The 24,455-nt window shown below is 40.7% G+C and overlaps 1 protein-coding gene across 1 annotated transcript in view; it reads right to left on the minus strand.

The window, feature by feature from the left end:
• LANCL2 (LanC like 2) overlaps nt 1-24,455 on the minus strand; it is a 58,586-nt gene that overhangs the window by 18,055 nt on the left and 16,076 nt on the right. Inside the window, exons 2-5 of the mRNA XM_027837246.1 lie at nt 11,132-11,249; nt 5,660-5,867; nt 4,923-5,070; nt 3,779-3,925 (exon numbers count right to left, since the gene is read on the minus strand). Of these exons, the coding sequence (XP_027693047.1) occupies nt 3,779-3,925; nt 4,923-5,070; nt 5,660-5,867; nt 11,132-11,249 (621 nt within the window). The remainder of the gene's footprint in view (nt 1-3,778; nt 3,926-4,922; nt 5,071-5,659; nt 5,868-11,131; nt 11,250-24,455) is intronic.

The following is a 24,455-nucleotide window of genomic DNA, read 5'->3' on the forward strand; positions in this document are numbered from 1 at the left end:
CTTTGTTATAAAGGTTGGCTCACAGAGAAGAAGAGTGAGGGGGCACTCTGGGAGAAATAGGTGCTGGAGATAAAAGTAAATACATCAGTACCGGAGTGTCCTCCACATCTCTCATCTCACCCTACATGTTGCTTGCCTGTTTTCCTCCTAAATGCCACATGAAGTAGCTATCCAAGGAGCTAGTCTCCTTCTTGTTTATCTTTTAGTATCCCAGACAACCCAAGTGTAACCCTGGAAACCCCCACTACTGTATCTCATTTTTGATGAGTGACTGTACCACTTTCCTTTCCAAGTATACATGTTCTCAATATTGTCTTTATCAATCAATCACCAGGGATGTATTAAGTAACTACTCTGAGCCCAGTACTGTGCTAGGCACTGGGGATACAAAGACAGTTTCTGTCCTTAGCAAGTTGACATTCTAATGGAGGAGATAACACACACATACAGAAGTACATACAAAACATAAACAAAACAAAGACAAGGTGATCTTGGGGGTGGTGGAAAGGAGAGCTCCAGCAACTAAGCAGAATTGAGAAAGGCCTCATACTGAAGGAAACTAGGAATTGAAAAGACAGAGGTAAGAAGAGAGTACATACCAGGCACAGGGGATGATGTATGGAGTGTTGTGTGTAAGGAGCAGTTAAGAGGACCAGCATGGCTGGACTGCTCAGTGCATGGAAAAGCAGGACTAGGCCAGATTATGTAGGACTTTAAATGCTAACTAGTGGAGTTTCCATTTGATCTTTAAGGGTATAGAGAAACAGCAGAATTTACTTGGGGGGGGGGCAGTAAGGGAGGGTGAGTTGAGATCTGCATTTTAGAAAAATCAATTTGGCAGCTATATGAAGGATGGATTGGAGTGGGGAGAGACTTGAATCAGGGAGGCCAATTAGCAGATTATTATCATAGTCTAGGCAAGAGGGGATGAGGGCCTGAACTATCATTGTAGCTGTGTGAGTGGAGAGAAGGGGGCGTATGCAAAAACTGTCAAGGAGGTAAAAATAAAAAGACTTGGCAACTGACGGTGTAATGTATGAGAATTAAGTGACACTGAGGTTGCAAATCGGGGTGACTTTGATGCCACTATCTTGCAGTCAGCTTACACTCTTCTATCCATCATTCTATCATCTGCTGCATGTGTACCTGCAGACGACCTGGCAATGAGCACTTATAATTAAGTGTAACAGGTCTCCCTACACCTCTTACTCTGCCTATGCTCAGTCTCTCTCTTGGTACGTGTGCCTATGACTGTCGATTGCCTTCTTTTTTCTCTCCCATCTTTTCCCTTTTCTTTTTCCTTCTCTCTACCCTTTAATAGCCACAAAGTAGACATATTTATTTTTTAAAGTGTTTTATATATTGAATAGTTTCAAAGAAAGTAAATATAATATTTAATATTTTTAAAAACTTCATAATGTATATTTCTCTTTTAAAACTAAGTTAACAACTAAATCATGATGCTTTTTATTTCTATGGGATATAACTCCTTGACAGAAAAAGATTCCCTATGTCTCATGGAGAACTGTAATTGCCCAGGGAATATAGAAATGACATAACTATTCTAACTACAAATGGTATTTTATTTTTTAAAAGACACATGACTTTAGTTATTCTGAAGATTTGTATATACTGCAAAAGATTTGGCAGGCTGGTCCATTTCCATGTTTATCTATCTTGTATAATTATAGCAGGTAAATAAATTATAGAGAAATGGACTCAGACCTGTGCTGGCATTAATTTCTTATCCTCAAAATTCTGCTGTGCAAGAATTATTTATATTGGTACTTAAAAACAATTGGGCAAAATTTAGTGTTTTACACTGCTACTTGGGGCATTATCTGTACCTCATTAATCATAGAAGCCACCACAAATACTGCAGCCTGGTAAGCCCTATTAGTTCTTGAATTAATAGGTACTTTTAAAGAGTGAATATCACAAAAAAAAGGTCAATCATTTTCTAACAAAAGTCAGCATCGAAGCAGATGGTCTGTTCGTTGACACATTTCCTGCAGTAAAAGAAATCTTTGCTTAAAGGTCAATTTGGTACCTTCACATGATGCTTCACTGAAATTGCAGAACAATAACCACTGAGAATTTCTCATCCCAAAATGGAAACCTAAAAATCAAGACCCAGCTGAACCCTGCCCCCCCCCAAAAAAAGATTTTTCTTTGGCAGAACTAGGAAGGAGAAGCAACAGATATGGCACTAAGGTAAGAGAGTGAGCGTCAAGAAAGTACTGCCCTAGAAAGCATGTCCTTGAGACCCTACAACTTGGAGGATGCACTTGGGGACTTGTGTTTAATTAATTTTGGATTATTTAAGGATGAGTTTTGGTGTGATCTACCACTAGTGGTATCTAAACCAGCTGAGGGTATTCTGCTGTGGCAGGGTCAAGATGAGGATTATGGATGGAGAGCACGGGAAGGGCTACTGAAAACAGGAGCTGATGCTGTCACTGAACATCTGCTGACAGATGGCATTCCTTCTGCCTAAAGTCTCTGTGACTCATTGTAGAGTGGAGGCCATACAAGGGCTGTATCACTTATGTGTGTGTTTCCAGGGCATGATCGTAGAAACATGGCTCTGAGGATTTAGAGGCAAGAAGCACAGGTATTTGGACAATGACACTTTCACGAGGATCTTAAGCAGCTGAATGTCTGCTGCCCGTCCGAAGCTTTCTACTAAGGCTTCACCCTTCCCACAAAGGTGAATCTGCTTCAGCAGTCTCGGCCTCTAATGACCTTCATCAGTGCTTGGGTAGACTTCATTTTAGTATTTCCTGGCTAACAAATGAACAAAGGACAAGTCTGAGTCTAAAGTCCTTGTTCCTATGTCTGAGAGAAGCAGCAAATCTTTGTTTCTAAACTCAGAATGGGGGAACAAGCTGTATGAATCACTTCAGGAGGCAGTGGGTCCCCCCTCCTTGGAAGTCTGCAAACAGAGGGCAGATGACCATGTATTGGTCATATTGTAGTACACATGGGTCAGATGAGGTAGCTGCTGAAGGTGCTCCCAGCTCTGAAATTATGGAACCTGATACAGCCAATGCAGCTGGAGAGGAACAGGAAGTCAAGAGGTCATTGATGCTCAGAAGGACCTACTGCCTTCTCCTCTCGGGTTGTTTCTAAGGGAGCTATTGCAACAGGTGTGGGGGGTGGGAGGACGTTTTGTGAGCAGAGACGCATTCCTGGCATGCAAAACTGGAGTTAAAAATGCATCTTCCCATTAAAAATAACAATAACAAACATGAAAGTCACTCAGAAACTTGTAGCTGAGATAGTACTTTGAGTTTAGTTAGAAGTATAAGCATCATTTGTGAGCAGGTAAAATCCAAACCCATTTATTAGTCAGGGACTTATATACAATATAGTCTCTTAATAAGAAGTAAATCACCAGCCTTTGCAGAGGCCAATTCTGTTACGGGACAGTCTCTGCAGGGGAGACTAGACACTAAGCAAATGAGTGGATGGCAGAATTTCACTCATGGCAGCTTATCTGCAAACACCTAGACCATCAGGCAGCTTGGTACAAATAGTATATATATTTTCAGAGCATCTAGCTTGTGATCTGGGGAGAATTAATTCATCTGTGACTCAAAGCAAAGCAATGAAATCACATTCTCTAAAAAATACCAGTTTTACATGAGGGATAACAGTAAGTCTCTAGTTTCATACTGTACAAGACCAATAGGTTTTATCAACATTTGGCGACCAAAATGTAAACATGATCAGTCTATTGTGCTGCCAACAGAGCTTGACTCTAGAACACACTTACCTGCATTAACATATAGTAGATTCCGGCCACACCATGAGCGGCTCCAACGTACTGCTTCCTATGCCACTGGAACAGCAGTGGGCAGCGTTCAGTTTTGCGTTCTTCCTTGGATAGATTTTTACCTGATTCGATGATAGCATTTACTACCTAAAGATGAGACGACATGAATCTCAAAAACTTGTAATGACTTTGTTCCAAATACCAATCTCTTTATTATTAATACAATCTAATCTAAGGTAATAATAGTTCTCTAGAATTATATAAATTCTTTATATGAAAATTTCCTGGTACTCAGCATACATTACTTCCCTTTGACAGATTAATAAACTGAGGCTCCAAGTCAACCAGAGACTTTCCCTGTAACGAAACCTAGGACACTATAAAAACATCAAAAGTCGCTTCTACAAATAGCTTTTGTGGTACTTAGAAGGAATTACTACCCAATAGCTTACTATTGGTCTTTCCTGTCTCCTCTATTGATTATCAGTCTGAAGTGGGTAGTGGTAAGAAATCCAATAATTCACACCACTTTGTTACTGTTCTTTTCTAGTTCCAACTTTACTTTTTCTTCATAGGAGGAAAATACCGAAGTCTAGAAAATAAACCTGTTCAGATAGACTGGAGAACCTGGCTCAGTTAGGTCAGAGAAAAGACAGCTAAGGGAAGGTCAATTATCGTTATCATTAGTGAGGATAAACAGAAACAACTAAGATAAATTACAGCATAAGGAATTTACGTTAGACACTAGGAAGAATGTTTTGAAAGGAAAGGTTGCTAATAGGTCAATGGAGGCAGTAGTTGATTTTAAAAGTTTATTCAGAAAGAAAAACGGGAGCTATTTCTCATGTGCCTGAGAATGTTCAGCACAGTACAAGGGGAAAGAGTACTGACTCTGGAGCAGCCAAAGGTCCTTGGTTCAAATCCCACCTTTAATGTTTACTTATTAAGTCATGTTGGGAAAGTCACTCAACCTCTCTGAGCCTCATTTTCCTTTTCTGTAGAATGAAAGAGTTAGAATAGATTGCCAGGAGGTTCCTTTCAGCTCTAGACCTATGATCCTGGTCACTGCCAGATTTTAAACAAAGAGAGGAGTATAACTCTTGCATAGCTATCAGGTTTGGCAGTTAGCTCCTATAATCAATACCTCTTTGACAGTTGTCTCAGACACCGTGTTTGGACCAATCTCTGTATTCAAGTACAGTAAGGCATATAGGTAACCTGCCCGTCCATAAAGGAGCTCATCTGGAAGGTCTGAGTCTGGACTTACAACTGTTTTCTGTAGCTGCAAAAGTCTAATAAAAAACAAAAAACAAAAAACAAAATAAAACCAAAATTAATTTCCTCAGAAGAGGCATGGAATACCCTTTATTAAAAAGAAGTTAATCCCCCATATTCACATATTCTTTGGAACCAGGTGAACGGGGTCATCCCTGATTCAACGCCCAGATTAAAAACCCTCCAAATCCTTCTCTATCCCCACTAATTCCTCTCCCTTAATAGATACCAGTTAGCAAGTCAGTATAGAGCCCTAACCCAGACAGCTTTCATTAAATGCCAGCTAAGGCATCTGAGAGAAAAATATTTAAGAAAGAGGCTTCGACTATGACTCAAAGTAACATGTTCATTCCCTAAAATATAAACCAACTCATGTCTCAGCTGTACAGATCGCTCCAATGGAATCTTGCCCATGGGAAGAGAGAACTTGGTTGTCCCATTATGATGCCTACAGTGCAGATTATAAAAGTTTTTCTGTTCCAGAAGTGGCACGTTGGCTTCCCTCTGTCTCATGTAAGACAAGCACAAAAGTAATTTTTCTGAGGTACTTTTCCACAGCAATGGCCCCAACTAGGAAATGAGAGATACTCTGGGCTGAAAACTCACTTTGTGATGCACTCTCTGGACTCGCTGTCACTCTTTAGCTTGTGGTACACCACAGCAGCTACGGCGAGGGGCCCCGCATCCCCACAGAGAAAAGTGACCCTCCGGCCGCTGAGATTACGAAGTGTTCTCTTCACATAATCCAGGGATCGCAGTAGGTAGGCCTGGTCCGAAGTGACTCGGTACATCTGCAGGTACAGAAGGGCTATGCCTAGAATAAGCCCCCACCCCCAAAAGAAAAGTGTTATTACATTTCCCTTCTGCCTCAGCCCCAGGGGCAGTATTTAGGATCCACTTTCAACATTCTTTGGCACAAACTCCTGCCACTGTATTAGGATAAGAAACAATTTCTGGAATTGATAGTTGTGAATAAAGAAGGCCAAGCTTCCGAAGTAGGAGGCGCAATGTACACAGATAAAAAGCTTTACCTTAGATTAGAGCAAGGATGCAACCACTCAGCAGATTTCTATTCCCTCTTTTCCACCTCCAGTCTGCTCTCTATCTATTTAAAAACCAAGAGCAGATGAACCTCCACTTAGCTGGCTTGGTGAAGAAAGGAGTAACTGGAATCCATGTCCCTCAAACCAGTGTGATGGGTCCATTGACTATAACTAATAAAACAATACTTAAAAGATCACTAAAAACAGCACTCAACATGAATGCTTCTTTTTTTATTTTTGTTTTGAATTTACTGAAAGTAGACAGAGTTAACTATGAGCAAACTAAAAAAACACAGCAGATATAATGCAAGGTTCTATTTAAAACAGCCTTAATTTAACTATGTGAAGTTGGTACAATATGATTGACAATGTAATTCTTAAAATAGGGTACAATTTTGGATAAGCAGTGAATCAAAAGCCAAATGTTCTTCAGACTAGCCAAATGGAATCTTTTAATGACAGACGCAGTTAGTAACACACTAAGGAGCAAGTATGCCTGGGCTGGAGAACATTAGAGGTAAACAAGGGCAGCTGGGGAAAGAGGCCTGTTGCTAGCTGGCCCTCCTATGATTCCTTCTTAGATATACTTTTGTTTTTCACATTTAAACTCACTTTAGCCAGGTTAGATTCATAACTGCATTGGGGATCAGTTTTCCTTACTGTGTGTATCTGTCTGACCTCCTGCATCTGTTTACTATTGTTGGCACTAAATAATTTTTATTGATGACAAAAAAATAAAATATAACTACTATAATCAGCACTTTATGGCTCACTGTTAACTTTAGGGGGCAAATGGACTAAGGAATGCCAGAATTGTTGAGTTAGAAGCGACCCAAGCCATTCTAACCTGTTCTGGAATAGGAATCCCTCTCCAATACACCTGACGAGTGATGCCTAGTCTTCCATGGCCACCTCCAGTGACAGGAAACCCACGGTTCCCTAAGATGGCCCAATTTCCCTTCTAATTATTAGGAAATAAGTCTGTCCTTATATCAAGCCTAAACTTGTGACTCTGAAACTTCCAAAAACTACCCTTTTTTAGGCCAAACAGAAAAAGTCCGAATTTCACTTCGATGTGTTGGTCCTTCAAATATTTTAAGCCGATTATCACAATTTCTGTACTGCTGGCTAATTGTTCCTAGTCCCTTCAAAAGATCCTCACTAGGATAGGTCCTCAGGGTTAGTATCTTCCTAACTCCCTTTGCCTTATTAAAGGCCTTCCTAAAAAGTGCCACCAAAGCAAACCCGCTGTTCTAAATGTGGTGTGGCCAGGGTAGTACAGAGGAGCTATCACCCAGCATTCTATATACATTGTGCTAATCTTCTTACAGACTAGGATCACATTAGCCTTTTTGGTCGCCATGTCACAATTAACTACAGTCCCCTAAAACTAGCAGACTTGCCTACCAATATCTCCCCCATCTTATATACGTTAAAGCTAATTTCTTAACCCAATTGTGGAGGAAGGCTTGCAGCTACAAATTTATGTCAGCTCATCTCAACTAGGTCCTCACTGCAATAGAGCAAGCATTTCACTCCTTCCTTCTTGATCCTCTAGAAACTTCTCTTAGTGGCTCTTCCAAACCCTTTTTTCACTCCTCCAGATTCCCTCCCTCTTCCTGCCTACTCTCAGCAGACAGCACCCTCACTTCATAACTCATAGAGAAAAGAGGGTATCAACTCTGAGCTCCTTCTCCACTGCTCTGTATCTCAAAACCCCTTGTCATTAGCTCCCATTCTCTATTCTTTAACTCTCCCCTCTAATGAAGATATGGGCCCTATCCTCACCAAGGCCAACCCCTCTAATTGGATCTTTGATCCTATCTTCTTCCTATCTTCACCAGCAGGTGGTTCCCTTAATTATCCTCTCCTCTTAAATCTTTCCCTCTCTACTAATTCGTTTCTTACTTCCTACAAATTTCCAGATCTCCCCAAGCTTTCAGTACACACCCCCGTCCCCATTTGACTCTACCAATCTTTCAAGCTATCATCCCATACCAAGCCTCCCTTTGACACTCTTTGTCTTCACTTCCTCTCCTCTCACTCACTTCTCAACTCCTAGTAATCTGGCTTCTGACCACCCCACTCAACTGAAACTTCCCTCCCTTAAGGGCCAAATACAATGGCCTTTTCTCAACTCTCATCCTTCTTGACAACTCTCCAGCACTGAACAATGTTGACATCTGTCTTTTCCTGGTTACTCTCTTCTCTCTGGCTTTTCTGACACTGCTCCATCTTGGTTCAATTTTGATCTTTCTGTCTGCTCCTCTTCAGTCTCCTTTGTTGGACTTTCATTCAAGGACTACCCTCTAAGCTGTGAACATACTGCACAGCTCTGTCTTAGGCCCTCTTCTTTTCTCTCTTTAAACTCTTTTCTTGATATCTTCAGTTACTTTGGTTAAGTTACCATATCTATACAGATGACTCCCCCATCTATACACCAAGCTGCTGAGCTCCATTCCTTGCATTACTGACTGCTTGTTGGGCATTTCATATTTGGTGTACTATAGATGTATCAAACTCGACATGATGAAAATATAACTCACTATCTTTCCCCAAGAACCCCTCAGTGGGGGGAATGACCACTCTTCCAGCTACCCAAGTTCCAAGCCTCAGGAGTCATCCTTGGCTCCTTTCTCCCTGCCACCTTACATATTCAATCAATTGTCAAACCTTGCCCATTTTATCTCTGCACCATTCCTAGCATCCTTCCCCTTCTACCATTCTCAGGGTACTACTTTAGTTCAGGCCCTCATAAAGTCACATCTAGAATATTACAGCAGTCTCCTAATTGGTTTCCACAACTCTCCTCCACACAGCATCCTCCCACACAGATGCCAATGCCCTTCCTAAAGGGTAAATTTGATCATGTCACTCTGTTGCTTAGTAAACGCTAATGGCTTCCTATTACTTTTAGAATTAAATAAAAAATACTCTGTTTGGCAATTAAAGCTCTTTACCACCTGGCCCCTAAGTTACCTTTCCAGCCTGAACTGTCTTAGTCCCCTCCCCACACTCTCTAATTCGGCCAAACTGGCTTTTTTGCTGCTCCTCACACATGAAACTACAACCTGATTAAGCCTGTGCACCGGCTGCCCCTGCACCTGCAATGGTCTCTCTCCTCACCTTCACCTCTCAGGATCTTGTTTCCTCCCAAGCCCAGCTCAAACACCATCTCTTGCAGGAAGCCTTTCCTGGGCTCTCCTGCCCTCTCCCCCCACTCAGAGGCTGGGGCTTCCTCTCTGAGTTATTACATGTTTATTTTTATAAACTTCCATGCATACACATTGTCTCAGCCACTGGAAAGCAAAGCTCCTTAAGGACAGGGACTGTTTCATTTCTGTCTCTCTGCAGCAACCAGGCACAATACCTGACAAAGAATAGTTACAGAATAAACGTTTGATTTATCTGAGTAGATGTAGTCCAAGGAGATATTTCTGAATGCTGACTCTTTTGACAAATGTGTCAATTATCCCTTCCAGTTTGTGTCAACTGCAAATTTTAAAACCAAAATATTTCCCATTATCCTTTAACTGCCAGAAACATTAGAGCTAAACATATTGTTAATATGTTGAAAACATTGATTTCTTCTTTATTTAGATGGTCTCTGTTCTATCCTTAAATATAACAGAATCTAAGAACCTTAATGTTGGAAGGTGTTTACAAGGTTTTCCCATTGGATTCTAATCTTTAAGTCAATCAAAGCTTTTGTCCTTGGCATAACATTTGCTGGTTTTATATATTAAATTCAGTCTACAGGTTTATAATCTTCTTAAAGGGCTAAAAGGTTTTGATTATGTTATAGTGATCAGCAATTCTGACAGTAGAAAGCCATCCACTGCTAACTCCCTAAGACATGGGGTAGTTCTTGCCAATATCTATGGCTATTTCTCAAATTCTCCCTTATTGTCATCAACTAGGCTTGAGTTTTCGGAGAACAAAGACCTTATTCTGATCTCCTTTGTTCCATCATTGCACTGACTGAATTACTACTTATACATGAAATAGGTATTTACATGCTGAATTAGTGGAATATTAGAATCTAGAAAAGGACAAATCTTAATCTAATCCATTTACAGATTTCAGGAGATTTGTTAGTTTAGAGAGACAAAAACATTTTTTTCACTAACCTTTAACTGAAATATAATCTTTATGTCAATTACTAATTTTTAAAAGATATTCGAAGAAGGGCTCCATAGTCTTCCCTACACTGCTAAAGGTTAAGAATCCCTGCTCCAAAGAATTCTTCTTGCTATCCAACAGTTAATGTTGGCTACTTTCATCTATTAATGAACAGATTCAAATTTCCTGTTTTCAAAAGATGGGCTCAGTATTTCACTCACTTCTAAACTAGTGTAGATGGAGAGTAGCTGATTGCTTAATCGCCAAAAAATCTACTCAACCATAATGAGCCACAAAGGCATTGGGGTAGGGGCAGGCAAGTTAAGACAGTTATTATTGTTTTTAACTTACATTCATAGTTACAAAGTGATCTCACAGACATTATCTCATTTGATACTCATAAAAATTCTGTGGAGGAAATAGTAGTATAAGTATTATTATCCCCATTTGGTAGATGAAAAAATTGAGGCACACAGCAATAAAGAGGTTTGTACAAGGTACAGACAGAGGTAGTAAATGATAGCCAGAACCCCAATTCTGGTCTCATTCTGCCTTAAAGATCAGAGAGTATACTACTGCTACTATGGCATGCTTATGATAAAACAGCATGGGCAGTTAGTTGCAGAGCTAAAAGTCAGCTCAAACAAGATTTTTTTTAATGAACAAAGTTCAAATGTTGATTACCTAGTCAAAAATCCTTAGGGCACAAAAGACCTTTGTAAAGCACTTGATCAACAAAGGATCAGTTCAAAGTAATAACTTATATTTCTTTAACACCTTAAGGTATAAAAAGTGCTTATGTCAAACTCTTATTTACAAATAAATAATTAATTATTTTAAAAGGAGAGAGACTCAAAATCTAGCAAAAGGAATAAAATAAAAGAGATCCCCAAATGCTATGCTCTAGGCTTACCTGTCCAGCCAGTGTACGCAGAGCAGTCATGAGGATCGGCGGTCTTCAGACCTTCCTCCATCTGCTGCAGGAGGTCCTTGATTTTGGTCTGGATCCTCTTTGTAAAACTGGAGTTGATCTGAAAACCCAAGCAAAGAGGGAGGAGAGAGTCATGCAGCAAGAAATTTTTAAAACTAATTTTTTTTTCTAAAAAGAACATAGAAGCTATTCATTCTAGATCACCAATAAAAACGACTGTATTTTTTTTCTCTGCTAGCTTTTAGTCAAACTTGTGTTCATGAAGTACTTTCCAAAGTACAAAAGCACTGCCCTGGAGTCAGAAAACCTGGGTTCTAAGGCTTAGATTGGCTTTACCAGCCATGGGACTGCTAGCCAGTCTTTTACTGTTTCTGAATGAGTTTCGTAGATTCACTGATTATTGGTGCTGGAAGGAACCTTAGAAATCATGTAGTACAACCTTCTGAATTTAGAAACAAGGCCCAGAGATACAGGATTAATTTTCCAGTCACAAAATTGGTGGGTTAGGAACAGAGCTGAGACTTGACAAGTCTTCTGACTCCTTGCCTGAAGCTTTTCCCCATAGAGTTTGCTCATCTATTAAATTGAAAATGAAACCTTGCAATGCCTCCTCACAGAACTGATAGCTAACTAGCTAGCTAATTTATTAAGTGCTTCCTTTGTGCCAGGCACCCTGCTGGAAACAAAGAGAAGCAGGCAAGACAGGACTGGCCCTCAATGAGCTTTCAGTCTAATGAGGGGAGCTAGAAAGAGGGAGGTTAGACAAATGGGGGGGGACGGCATGGAAGAGGCTCAAAAATAGTCTGCAGGCCTCATTCTGGGAAAAATGAGGCAAAGCAAGGTTCACCTATCAAAGTCCTCTGTGCCAGAGGAGTAGTCCAAGGAACTGTAGTGAAGGCTGGGAAATGTAAAATCTTATCTGAGTTTCATAACAATCCTGTGAGGTAGGTAATTTTGCTAGGAAAACATTAGGATCTCTCTATGCACTAACATTAAATGAATAAAGTGTCCCTCAGTCCACCAGCCCTTTGACCAGCTCTTCTCTAGAGAAGGGAAGCTTGTCATGCCTGCCCCTCCCACCAACAGGGTAGCTGGGAACCAGCAAGGCAATCTGAGGGAAGAATGGGGGCCCTGTGTGCTGGGCATGTCAAATCACCACCACTTCCCTTTGAACCCCAGTGGACACAAGCCCAGGATTTTGTGCTCAAGAGTCCTGGGAACAACAATAACCTCTAGAACACTGGCCCTGCTTCTGGTCTGTCCTCATGGACATCAATCTTTGTGGAGAAAGGGCCTGCCATGTCAGTTACCACCAACACCAACTAGCAACCAGTTTCTATCAACGGCAAGCAAGCTTAAGAGCTCCAGGAGCAGCATAGCCTCCCACCCAACACCCCACGACTAGCCCAGGTTCTAGCCCAGCACGAAAGTCAACAGCCAGGTGAGCAAGCCTTGGGGTAAGGCCCTTCCTTCTCAACAGGAACTGCTACCAGAGACACACAGAAAAGAAAGTTTCCTCAGGAACATCAAAGAGTTTCAAGGATGTGGTTTTATCCTTGGAAATGACACTAATAATAATAGTAGCTAACATTATTAAGTGCCCACTATGTGCCAGGGACTAATTTAAACACTTTATAAATATTATCTTGTTTGATCCTCATAACAACCCTGGGAGGTTAGATGCCATTATTAGCCCCATTTTACAGATGAGGAAACTAAGGCAAACTGAAATTAAGTAACTTACCCAGGGTCAAATTGCTTCTAAGTATCTGAGGTCAAATTTGAATTCAGCTCTTCCTGATTCTAGGCCTGGCATTCTATCCACTGTACGGCCTAGTGGCATTACCCTTTGCTTTGCCTCTGTACCCCATCTTCCCTGAAGCCAAACCCTACTATATGTGTTTTCTTCCTCTATCAGAAAGTGAGCACTTTGAAAGCAAGGACTATTGTGTGTTTAAATTTGTGTCCCCAGCACTCAGCACAGTGCTTGGAACATAATAAGTGTTGAATCAATGTTTTTCATTAATTAATTCAAATCCTACAACAATTTTGCAGTCGCACAATTCTTTTCACTCTCTATTCCACCCCCACCCCAACCTCCTTCCCACTAGCTTTAAGGCCTAACTAGGACGCAAACGTTTTTAAGGCTACCTTTGGTTTGCTTTAAACTATGCCCCAGGTAGCACCCAACAGCCCCCTGCTGAAACCATGGGGGCAGATTCCTAACCAAGTCAGCGTTCTGAACAATCTATTCTGTTATTTGCCCAAGAGGACAGTGAGCAGGCCGTGGGCATCTACATTCCAACCTGTGCCTTAGACAACTCTCCTTCTCTGAAAGGGCTCCAAACAAAAAGATAGCACCCTCCCAATCCCAAATCCACAAACATGTACACTTGATTCTAATGATGCTACAGAGCAAAAATGTTATTAAAAGGTATAAAGTTGCCCAGAAATGTACTGACCTAAACATTTGGGGACAAATTGCCCTTTCAAAAAACATTTTTGAAAATCTCTTCCTCACCACTATCCTCCTCCTCTTTTCTTCCTATCAAGCTTTTATTTTTACTTATTTACATTTTACCATATACATTTGCAAAAGGATTTATAACCTTTATTTAATCACAACAAGAAAAAAAAAAGTCCAGAAACCACAAGGCAATGGGAAGAACAGGCATATTTACAAGATGCCTAGTGGCCCTGGTTCTGAGACTTATTTATAGTGATTGCACGCTGCTGGAAGGAAAATGCTTCTGTTCTACAAGCCAGGCAATTTGTACAAACAAGGAGGCCCCCATGTGTTATAAAGCAAGCATATATTAGTATGAACACTAATCGCTTGTGGTTAAACTCCTCACAGTGCTCCAGTCTGTTAGAATTGCATCTATTATTCCAAATGGTATATAATAGATGTTTATAGGAAGATTTCATTTTTGTATTCACATTATTTCTCATGGTAACAGATATTATTAGCATCGTGACAGGGTTTTTTTCCCCCTCCCTCCTGGCAATTAGAAGATTTCCAAGTAATAAGCCATTCATGTTTTCAGAACTGCCTTTAGTCAATTCAGTTCAATCCATTTCCTCCCTGGCCACCATATTGCTTTTACATAATGTTTTAGGAGAAATCTAAGGCAGAGGTAAGTCTTACCATTTTTTATTAACTCAAATGGAAAAACCTAATACTCATAGCACTCCTCATCCCCCACAGCTTTCAATCGCTAACAACGAGGTGTAAACTCATACTCAGTACTAACAAAAGCCCAAAGAATTTTAGGGAGGAGTCTTATCCCACAGAAAAAAAAAAAAAGACAACAAAAAACCCCAAGTAGATTTGTATAGTTTTGCATCTTTTAGGGCAAGAACATTTTTTGTTGTTGTTATTGTTGAGTCTTTCATGCTAATTCTCTATGACCCCATGGACCATACAATCCATGGGATTTTTTTTGGCAAAGATACTGGAGTGGTATGCCATTTCCTTCCCCAAACAGAAGATGAGTGTCTTACCCAGGGCCACACAGCTGGTGAGTGTCTGAGGCCAGATTTCAACTCAGATCTTCCTGACTTCAGGGCCAGAGCTCTTATCCACTGAGCCATATATCTACCTCATGCTGCAGTGTCCAAATAATTAGCAAGACCTGCATCTTTTAGTGTAAAGTTCTACAAAGCAAGGTGCCTAACAATTATTACTTTACAATGACCTACTTAGTGCAAGGTCCTCTTCCCTGAAATTCAGATATTGATGAAACCATGTAATTAAACTAAAAGTGTCTATAAAATTGCCAACGCTTCCATGATTGTCACTAACACACTCTTTGCTGGTTCCAAACAAGGCACTGCAAATCCCACTCCAGTGTGTTTCTCATTTTTGTAATGTTCTTCCTTCACATGCATCAGCAAAAGTGCCCCTTCCTGAAGCATTTCCTGAGCACCGTTAGCACTTCCCCTTGAGTTGTTTGATTTTTGCGTGCGTGTGTCTGTGTGTCTGTGTGTGTGTATGTGCATGAACACGTCAGGAATGTGTTCTCCTGGCAAAGATAAGCAAATGACTTTCAGCCCCGCCCCTCCCGTGCCAATGGATGAAAGCCAGCCGTGCTAGGAAGCTTAGCGCTGTCCCTGCTGTAGATCTCTTCTTACAGCACAGCCTGTTGGGTTAGTGCCTACGGTGCATAGCCCCGATGGCGGCTTTGAAGTATGGCGATGGCACCTGGTTTCCAGAAGTGCAGCGACACTGATGGTCAGAAACCTTAAGATCAGCTTTCAAGTACCAACTGTTTCAAAAGTGAATCCAAAAAGTGATCAACTTTTAAGTGCAAATGAGATGGTCCTTTGGGGTGTGCAGTGAATTTACACTCATGCCACACAAAGATGGATCCAAATGCAATTTTCTATCTATTCAAATCAGATTAGTAATATTCTAATTTCATAAAGTCAAATTATACACCATCAATTGACCTATCAACAGATAGATCTGTGAAAGCAGCTAGTTTTATTATGTGGGATGTGCTGTACCAGATACAGTAAATATAGATATGCTAATTCATCCTTCTCATGAAAGTATTTTAATGAAGCTTTCTTTTTAAACCAGGACAAAGTATAGACAATTAAAAAGCTCTGCTCTTCAGCTCATCTAGACAGTAGGGTTTATGATGGCTTTTGCACAGTAAAGATTCCAGCCTAGTCACGTGCCAGCTACTCTCCAGACTGACCCAGGCCTAGTTCCCACCCACACCTGTAAATGGCTGCCTCTTTTTTAAGCCAGAGGTAATTTGCTCCAGGTTCCACAGTACTCAGCACCAGTGGCCTTTCTGGCATTCCCAGCCTAATGTAATTAATTGGCTCCATGAAAACACTGTGTTAAAATGGAATGTAATGAAGGGGCAATTAACTTCTAAATGAGTGATTGGCTGGATGACTTCATAGCAGGGTTTTGCAGCAGTATAAGTATGGTTTGGTTCTGATGTGATATACAATTACTACCAAACTTTGCTGGTCATGGCAATAGTCACTGACTCTTTTTTAGCACTAAAGCCAGAGCTTTACATGAAAATATTTCATCTGAACCCCACACAACCATCTTATGAAGTCAGTTTTACAAGCATTATTTCCATTTTGCAGATGACAAAACTAAGGCTCAGAGAGGTTCAGTGACTTGCTCATGGGAGCAAGTATATGTCAGAGGCAGGATTCAAACTTGTGTCTTCCTGACCCCAAGTTTAGGACATTAACCATTCTGTCATGCTGGCATTCCATGCCTTGACTAATACAACCTGTATATAACGGTATATAGTACACAACAGAGGGTTCAGTACACCCAAGATCAACAAGTCACCTCTCTGCTAGGCACTTTGCCAGGCATCAAGATACAAAGACAAAAGCAAGAGGCCACCTGCACCCAAAGAAGCTTCAGTTCTGGGGGTGGGAGGAACAACACATACATAGAAAGTGAATCAGGAAATCAAGACAAGCTAATTTGCAGGGAAGGGCACTAGCAATCAGGGGGAACCACGACAGGTCTTCTGTCAGAGGGGGTACTAGAAGCTTTCAAAGAAATTGGGGATTCTCCAAGGTGGAGGTGAGGAAGGAGTGTAGCCCCAGCTTTGGAGGCAGGCTTAAGCAAAGGCATGGAACTAGACACAGAATGGTGACGGGGAGCCCAGAACAGCAAAGGGAGGTCAGGGCAGGGCCTGGGGAGATAGGCCGCAGCCAGGATGCCAAAGACTTTAAAAGTCAAAAGAGTCAAGGGGGCCACTGGAGCTTCCTGAGCAGAAGTGTGACTGGACTAGGCCCATGCTTTTGGAGTATCGGTCTGGCAGCTGTGCAGAGGACAGAGAAGAGGGCTGGGAACAGGGGAAATGCTTAGAAGGCTACTGCAGCCAAGCAGGCCAGAGGGGAGAAGGGACGGAAGGGGATGATGTACTCTGGAAAACATAATCAATTGATGGTCACATTTTTGTCTGTCTTCCCAGCACCTAGAAGAGTACTTACCCATACAGTCGGCACTTACAAAATGCCTGATGATTAGTCACTCAATATGCTTTTAAAACAAATAAGGGAACAAAATGTTCACTGATAAGGCTGGATGACATTAGAGTCAAAGAGATATTCAATGCCAGGAGAAAATTCTTCTCTGACTATTCTGGTTCTTTCCTCTGACCACAATGAAAGTGAAGGGGCTAAAGAAAAAGACAAGGAGCAGCTGGAGGGTGAGGGAAGGAATGCTGGGCTTCAATTCACACAATCCATAATCTCTCTGGGCTTCATATCTGCAACAAAACCACTGTCAATCGGTTCCATTTGCCAGAGGACATCACTCTTCTTCCATGCCTTCTCCCCTCTTGCCTGGTTGGCTTCGGTGGCCTTCTGGGTGTCTCCCCCAGTTCCAGGCTGTCTCTTCGATCCTCCACACAGCTGCCAGACACACACCTCATCATGTCACTCTTCTGGGAGAGTCAAATGAGATAACACTTGTGAAGCATTCTGGAAACCTTCAAGCACTATAGAAGAATTAATAACACATACATATATATATATATATGTATATATATATTTATATAAAATCTTACTATGTGTCAGGCACTGCGTTAAATGCTCTGTGATTATGATCTCATTTGATCCTCCTAGAATCATGTATCACAAACATCAACCAATCCTCAGTGACTTTCTTTATCACTACTGTCACCAACAAGTGTTCACCAGGCATCACACTCTGTTCTAAGTGTTATAGCCTCATAGTGGCTACAACAAGAAGCTTACCATTTGAGTGGAAGCGCAAATCAAAAGGCGAGAGCAAAACAGCCACCACACTTGCAGAATATACACATGACAAGATAAACAGGAGTTCATACATGCATGTACCTAAACATATGACATTGGATTACAAGAGGACATAATATTATAGAAATGAGAGGGAGAGAGGAGAGGGGCAGAGAGACAGAACAGTGCTCTGAGATCTAGTATAGTGCTACTTGAATCAAGCAGTGTTTCTGCGGAATAAACCGACTTGCTGCATTCCATGAACTGAAGCCTAGGAAAGGTGCTTAACACTACTAAGAAGAAAAAAAAAAAGTTGTCATGTTTGTCATACTAAATTCAATGCAATTCAGTAAGTATTAAATGTACATCCACTACATGCTTAGCACTTAATTTGGTGTTATAACGGAAGCAAAAGAAACATGACAGTTCCTATTCTCAAGGAATATACAATTTTATCTGTAGAGAAGATGAGGCTTATGAAAGCAAGCTCCATGAAAGGTACTTTGGTGGCTGGGCAGGTTTTGGATATATTCAGCTCTTCAAGAACATGAAAAATCTGCCTCAGATACTATAAAAATTTTAGCAGCGTATGTACATATTCTATACATGCTATAATTGTGTCCTATAATATAACCTAGCTAATATAGTTGAGATAGTTATTGTTGTCCCTAAGAGAGAACCCACAGAACTCTAGTTTTATGAGCATTTAACTTAAAGAAATACTTCCCAATGCTTTCATTTGACACTCAGAAAGCCGTGGCTACACCTGCCAGATATGCATTTGACTGGGCTGCTAACAAAAGTATCTTGTTTGAATGATTTCCAGAATTCAAGTGGCTTTTACTTCAACTTATGGGGGAAAAAACAAAACAAAACAAAACACTACTCTATTGGCACTGAGCTTCCCTGAACATATGTTCACCCCCTGGCTCCAAAATAGATGAAAAAAAAAACCGGTGCTCTAGAGAAATGAAAGGGTGTTAACACTTCTCTTAAAGCTAGTCAACACAGCAGCTAAACAGCTTTTAGCTTCTATAAAATGTATATAACTATTATTGCCGTCATTTTCCTTTCCTCTCTATGTAAAGTGGGAAATGTAACACCATATTTTTCAAGTCTCCCTCATCTACCTTCCTTTGGCCCCTCTACCAGGTTTTCTTTCTATAATGGCAAATAAAATAAAAGAGGTGGCTGCAGGCTCAGTTAATAGTAAAATGTTCACAGCAGCAGTAGGATACAGATTAATTACACAGAACATTCTCTCTACACTACTATCTTTTGCCTTGAATGAAGATTTTAGAATTAAATTTCTAAGTATGAGCAAGAAAGTCAGCTATGCTTATATATTCTAAAGTGTACTAAAAGCAAATTCATGAGATTGAAAATATCACTTTTTAACAAGCGAAGAGCAGACAACAGAAAGGAGCATCTTAAGATAAACACTTCCAATAGCAACTCATCTTGCTGATCATGCCAAGATTATATAGGTAGCAAGTCAAAGTATTCCTATTAGGGAGCACTTGCAATAAATAGTTTAGATGGTGGGAAATCAAAGTCAAATTGAAGCGGTTATTTTAAAAATAAGAGGTTTGAGGTTAGGAAATTAAATAAAAATTTCAAATGACAGTTGTAAGAGAACAATCTTCCTGCCTAAATACAAAAGTAAGATGTTCTATTTCTGGAGAACAGGGACTACTTCCCTCAGATGTCTGTCTCCCAGCACCCAACAGGGTCCCTCCTACCCAGTGGGCACCTATACATGCTTCATGACTGTGTAATTGGCTTGCCTTTAAAATTAATGAGTGTTTGAAAAGCTCACTGCTAAGGCTGGACTAAACTGCAGTAAAATAAATACTCAGTGCTAGGAGAAAAACCTTCTCTGATGATTCTGTTCATTTCCCCTTACCATACTGAAAGATAACGGGCTACAGAAAGAGCCTTTGACAAAAGCAGAGAGGTGCAATGGAAGGAATACTGAACTTGTCTCTGGGCTTCAGGTTCCTCATCTGTAAAACGATGGGGGTAGACTCAATGACCTTCCAGTTCTAGACTGATCACTCCGTGAAATCCAATTAAATAAGGTCCATCTTATTTAGAAATAACTCTGCTTTCATCTGTAAAACAAAGGGGAAGATGTCTTTGCCAACAAAGCCAAGATACAGTGAGCTCTCTTATTTGGCACTAAAACTGGAATGAATGACAAGCCTTGGTTTCAGATACTCAGGTAGCTTTTACTAGCTACGGAGCTCAGGCCAAGACTTTTAACCTCTCGGAGCCTCAGTTTTTTCATCCGTCAAATGGTGATGATAAGCACTCTGCTTAAGCACCTTTTAAACCTTAAAACTGTAGAAATGTGAATTTATTATCAATCACCAAAATATTAATTGGCATTTTCTACATGTCTACGAGATAATCATAACTGATGGTAATGACGGAACCCTAAGACATTATAACCAATGAACTGATCAATCAACAAGCTTTATTAAGCACTCACTATGGGAGAGAGACACTATTGGGCACAGGAGATAAAACACCAAAGCCTAACGGTCTCTGCTATCACAGAGGTAACATTCTACCTGGGGAGACAAATCTGTTCTAATATAGGTATGTATAAAACAGAAAATAATTTGGGTAAACGGGGGAAACCATTAACAGATATGGTATCAGGGAAGGCTTCATGTAGGAAGTGGCATTTTGAGCTGAATCTTGAAGGAACGGAGAATTTTAAGAGGTAGTGCGTTCTAGGAAAGAGGACAGCTAAGGTAAGGCTTGGTTAGAAGAGACGGAGTGTACTGTAAGTAGAACAGTAGGAAAGCCATTTTGGTCAGAATACAGAGTATGTGGAGGGGAGTGATGAAGCCGGGGTCCCCAAAGTCTTAGTGCAATTTTAACTACTAAAGTTTAAGGCTGAACCAAGAAGGCTGGAAACGTAAGCTGAGCCCAGGTTTGAAAGAAGTCTTCAAATGCCAAACAGAGGAACTTTCAGTCGATCTGAAAGGGGCTAAGGAGCCACTGGAGTTTACTAAGTAATGGAGTGACATGGTCAGATTTGTGCTTCAGGAAAAAATCCTCAAAATAATTAAGGTACTCAAAGTCATTTCTGAGTCATTAAAATAGGTTCAATTATGTCCAAACTCAGTTTAATGTGGAACATTTTACCACCTTTAACTGAAAAGTGAAAACCCTCCCATTTATAAAAAAGTGAATTTAAGAGACTTAAGATAATTTGTTCTGGACATAAAGTTTCCCATATTTATACACCTAAGAATCAGCCCAAATATTTCTCAGCTAACCAAATTTCCCAGATTTTTAGGAAGAAAAAATAAGCAAGGGCAAAATGTTGCTTTAGGGCATTGGTTTTTACCCCTTTTGTCAAGACCCAAATTAAAGTCAAGAAGGGTCCCAAGATCAAGGAGGAAGCTGAATAGAATCTGGCCAATGTGTAGGGCACATCAAACACCTGGTAATTCTTCTCCATTATTTTTCCTTCCCTTCCTTCTCAAGCAGGTAGGTAAAGGGTAGGGTCCAAACTTCGGAAGGTGTAAGGGCAGATGGGAGGTCCAAGAGACTACAGGGGATCTGTCATGGAAGTCTACCGAAGAGCACTATTTATTGTCATGAATTTTTTTCAAGTTATTCTAATTAGGTAATGTGACTAAAAAAAAAAAAGGTGGAGTACTAGACATCTTCTCTGACCCCCCTCAAACTCTTCAAAATAGCAATTATGCACAAAAGATAAAACGATTTCAGCTATTGCCATGGTCCAGGGCAACAAGAAACCTAACAAGGTAACAATTCAATGAATAACAGAGAAGGCTAATCCTTAACTTCTGTCATTTACATAGGACCCCTTTGCCCCACTGGCTGGGCAAGGTACACAAACCAATATGGCTTGCAATAGGACTCGACACTAGTCCCACCCCTTCTGTCAGAGAAAACCACTGAAGCTTGCTTGGGGCTGGGAGATGGCAGTAATCTGTGTTGCAATGGAGACTGGCCAGAGAGCCAAGGAACAAAGGGAAATGGGGCAGCACACAGGCATGGGGCTGTGCAGTACTCAACTAAGCAAGATGGAAATAGCCTAACATCAATTTAGAAGGTCAAGGGGAGAAGCCAAGATGGCAGAGTAGAGAAAGCTGAGCCCTCCCAACATTCCCTTCCAAACAACTTTAAAATGACACCTCAAATCAAAATCTGGAGTGGCAGAGCCAACAAAAGATCAGAGTGAGACATTCTTCCAGGCCAAGACAATGTAAGAGGTTGGAAAGACAGATCTGTGATACAGGAGTGCAGACTGGCTCAGAGCCCATATGGATGAAACACCAGATGGTGGTGACAGAAGCAGCAGCAGCTTTGGAAACTCTCAAATCAGAGACGGTAAGGTGACCTGGCAACTGGTCAGAAAGAGATTACAGGGTACCCCTGGGCTAAGGCTGGATGCAGGACCAGACACCATTTAGCAACTACACTGCCTACACCCACTTCTGGGTAATAGTTCATGGGCAGAGATAAGCTCTATCAGTTAAGAAGGAGTGGGAGCCCTGACAGGCAGTATCCCTTCTGACCCCAAGGGATCAGGGACCCTTAGGAACAATATAGTTTCTGGTCCCAAGGGAGAAGGGCCCTGAAAAGAAGTATCAGTTACAATTCCAATGGATCAAGGGTTGTTCCTGGTTAAGGACCAGATTGCAGACCAAGAGAACAGTGACTACAACTCTCCCCAGATCATACCATAGGACACATGTGTGGGGCTGTGTGATGTACAACCAAGCAACATGGAAAGAGCCCAACATCAACTTAGAATGTCTGGGAAGCGCTGAAAACTTCCAAACCCTCAGAACTAGCTCTGAATACCGCAGTGCAAAAAAGCCTGAAGCTTGAGATGGAGCCCCTCCTACTCCTAACTCCTCCATGCTGAGAACAGAGTCAAACTTTAACATTAAGTTCTAAATCAAGAAATAGGGTGGGAAAATGAGCAAACAAACAAACATAAAAGAACCTGACCATAAAAGGCTACTATGGTGACAGGGAAGATCAAGATACAAACTCAGAAGAAAAAAAAAAAAAGATACAAAGTCAGAAGAAGAAAACTAAGTCAAAAAAGGTAAAAGCAAAGCCTTAAAGAAAAGATGTGAATTGGACACAAGTCCAACAAGAATTCCTGAAAGAGCTAAAACTGGCTTTCAAACTCAAATAAGGAAGAAAAATAGGTAAAGAAATGAAAGAAAAAGAAGAAAATTATGAAAAGACAATTAACAGGTACAAAAAAATACAAAAATATTTATAGCAGCTCCTTTTGTGGTAGCAAAGAATTGAAAATTGAAGGGATGCCCATCAACCTTGGATAATTCCCAACATCTTCTGCCTTAACTCCTACACCCAAGCTGCTGAATAAAGCTGGAGAAAATCACTAACCCATGCTAGGACAAATTTATGTTACATAACCTCAACTGAATCCTCACTGTTTACAAGGCAATCCTCTTACAGCTCCCTAATTAACTCACCGTCCTTCACTCACACCACAATGGCTCTTTCAAACCACAATGGTTCTTCCAAACCTTTTCATCCCTCCTCAAAATTCCCATAGTTCCCCCTTCTCCAACCCTGTCAACTCAGAACTTTGCATTATATGTTACTGAAAAACTTGAGACCATTCACTAAAATTCCTTTTTCTTCCCCCTCTCTTCATCTCACATCACCAAAGTCATTGGTATCAAATTCAAATAGAAACAGGGCCTATGAAATCATGCAGAAGGATCCCTGTGGGCCACAGATTGACTTAGTTTTAAAATGTAAAATTATCTATGTTTTATTGTATTTTTATTTATTTTGTTAAATATTTCTCAATTACATTTTAATCTGTTTCCAGCAGCCCTGGAGAAAGTTGTAGGCCACATGTCTGATATCACCCACTCAGATGCTTCTGCATTACCTCTTCCTATACCCTTGCTTTCACATAATGAGGTTGCCCTTCTGCTTCTCAAGGCAAAATCTTCTCCATGCACAAGTGATCCCGTTTCATCCCCTCTTCTCCCACAGACGGGGACACCTTCTCTCACTTAGCTTCAACTTCTTTCTATCTATCGGCTGCTTCTCTACTGCCTACAAACATGTTCAAGTCTCCCTCGCCCTCAAAAGAACCCACACTTGATCCATCCATCCCTGTTAGCTATCATCCTATATCTCTCCTCTCTAATGGCTAAACTTGAGAAGAATATCTATAAAAAAAAAATGCCTCTCCTTTTCCTCTCACTTTCTTCTTAAATCTGTACAGTCTGACTTTGGATCTTATCATTCAACCAAAATTGCTCTTTCCAGTTACTAATGCTTTCTTGCTTTCTTTTTTTTTTAACAGTATTTTATTTTTTCCAATTATATGTAAAGATAGTTTTCAACATTCATTTTTCATAAGATTTTGAGTTCTAGATTTTTCTCCCTCCCTCCCCTTCCCTACTACCCAAGACAGCAAGCAATCTGATACAGGTTATACACGTGCAATCGTGTTAAACATATTTCCACATTACTTATTTTGTGAAAGAAGAAACAAGAAAAA

The sequence above is a fragment of the Vombatus ursinus genome, unplaced genomic scaffold (genome assembly GCF_900497805.2).
Source record: "Vombatus ursinus unplaced genomic scaffold, bare-nosed wombat genome assembly UNPS02014820.1, whole genome shotgun sequence".
Taxonomy (NCBI): domain Eukaryota; kingdom Metazoa; phylum Chordata; class Mammalia; order Diprotodontia; family Vombatidae; genus Vombatus; species Vombatus ursinus.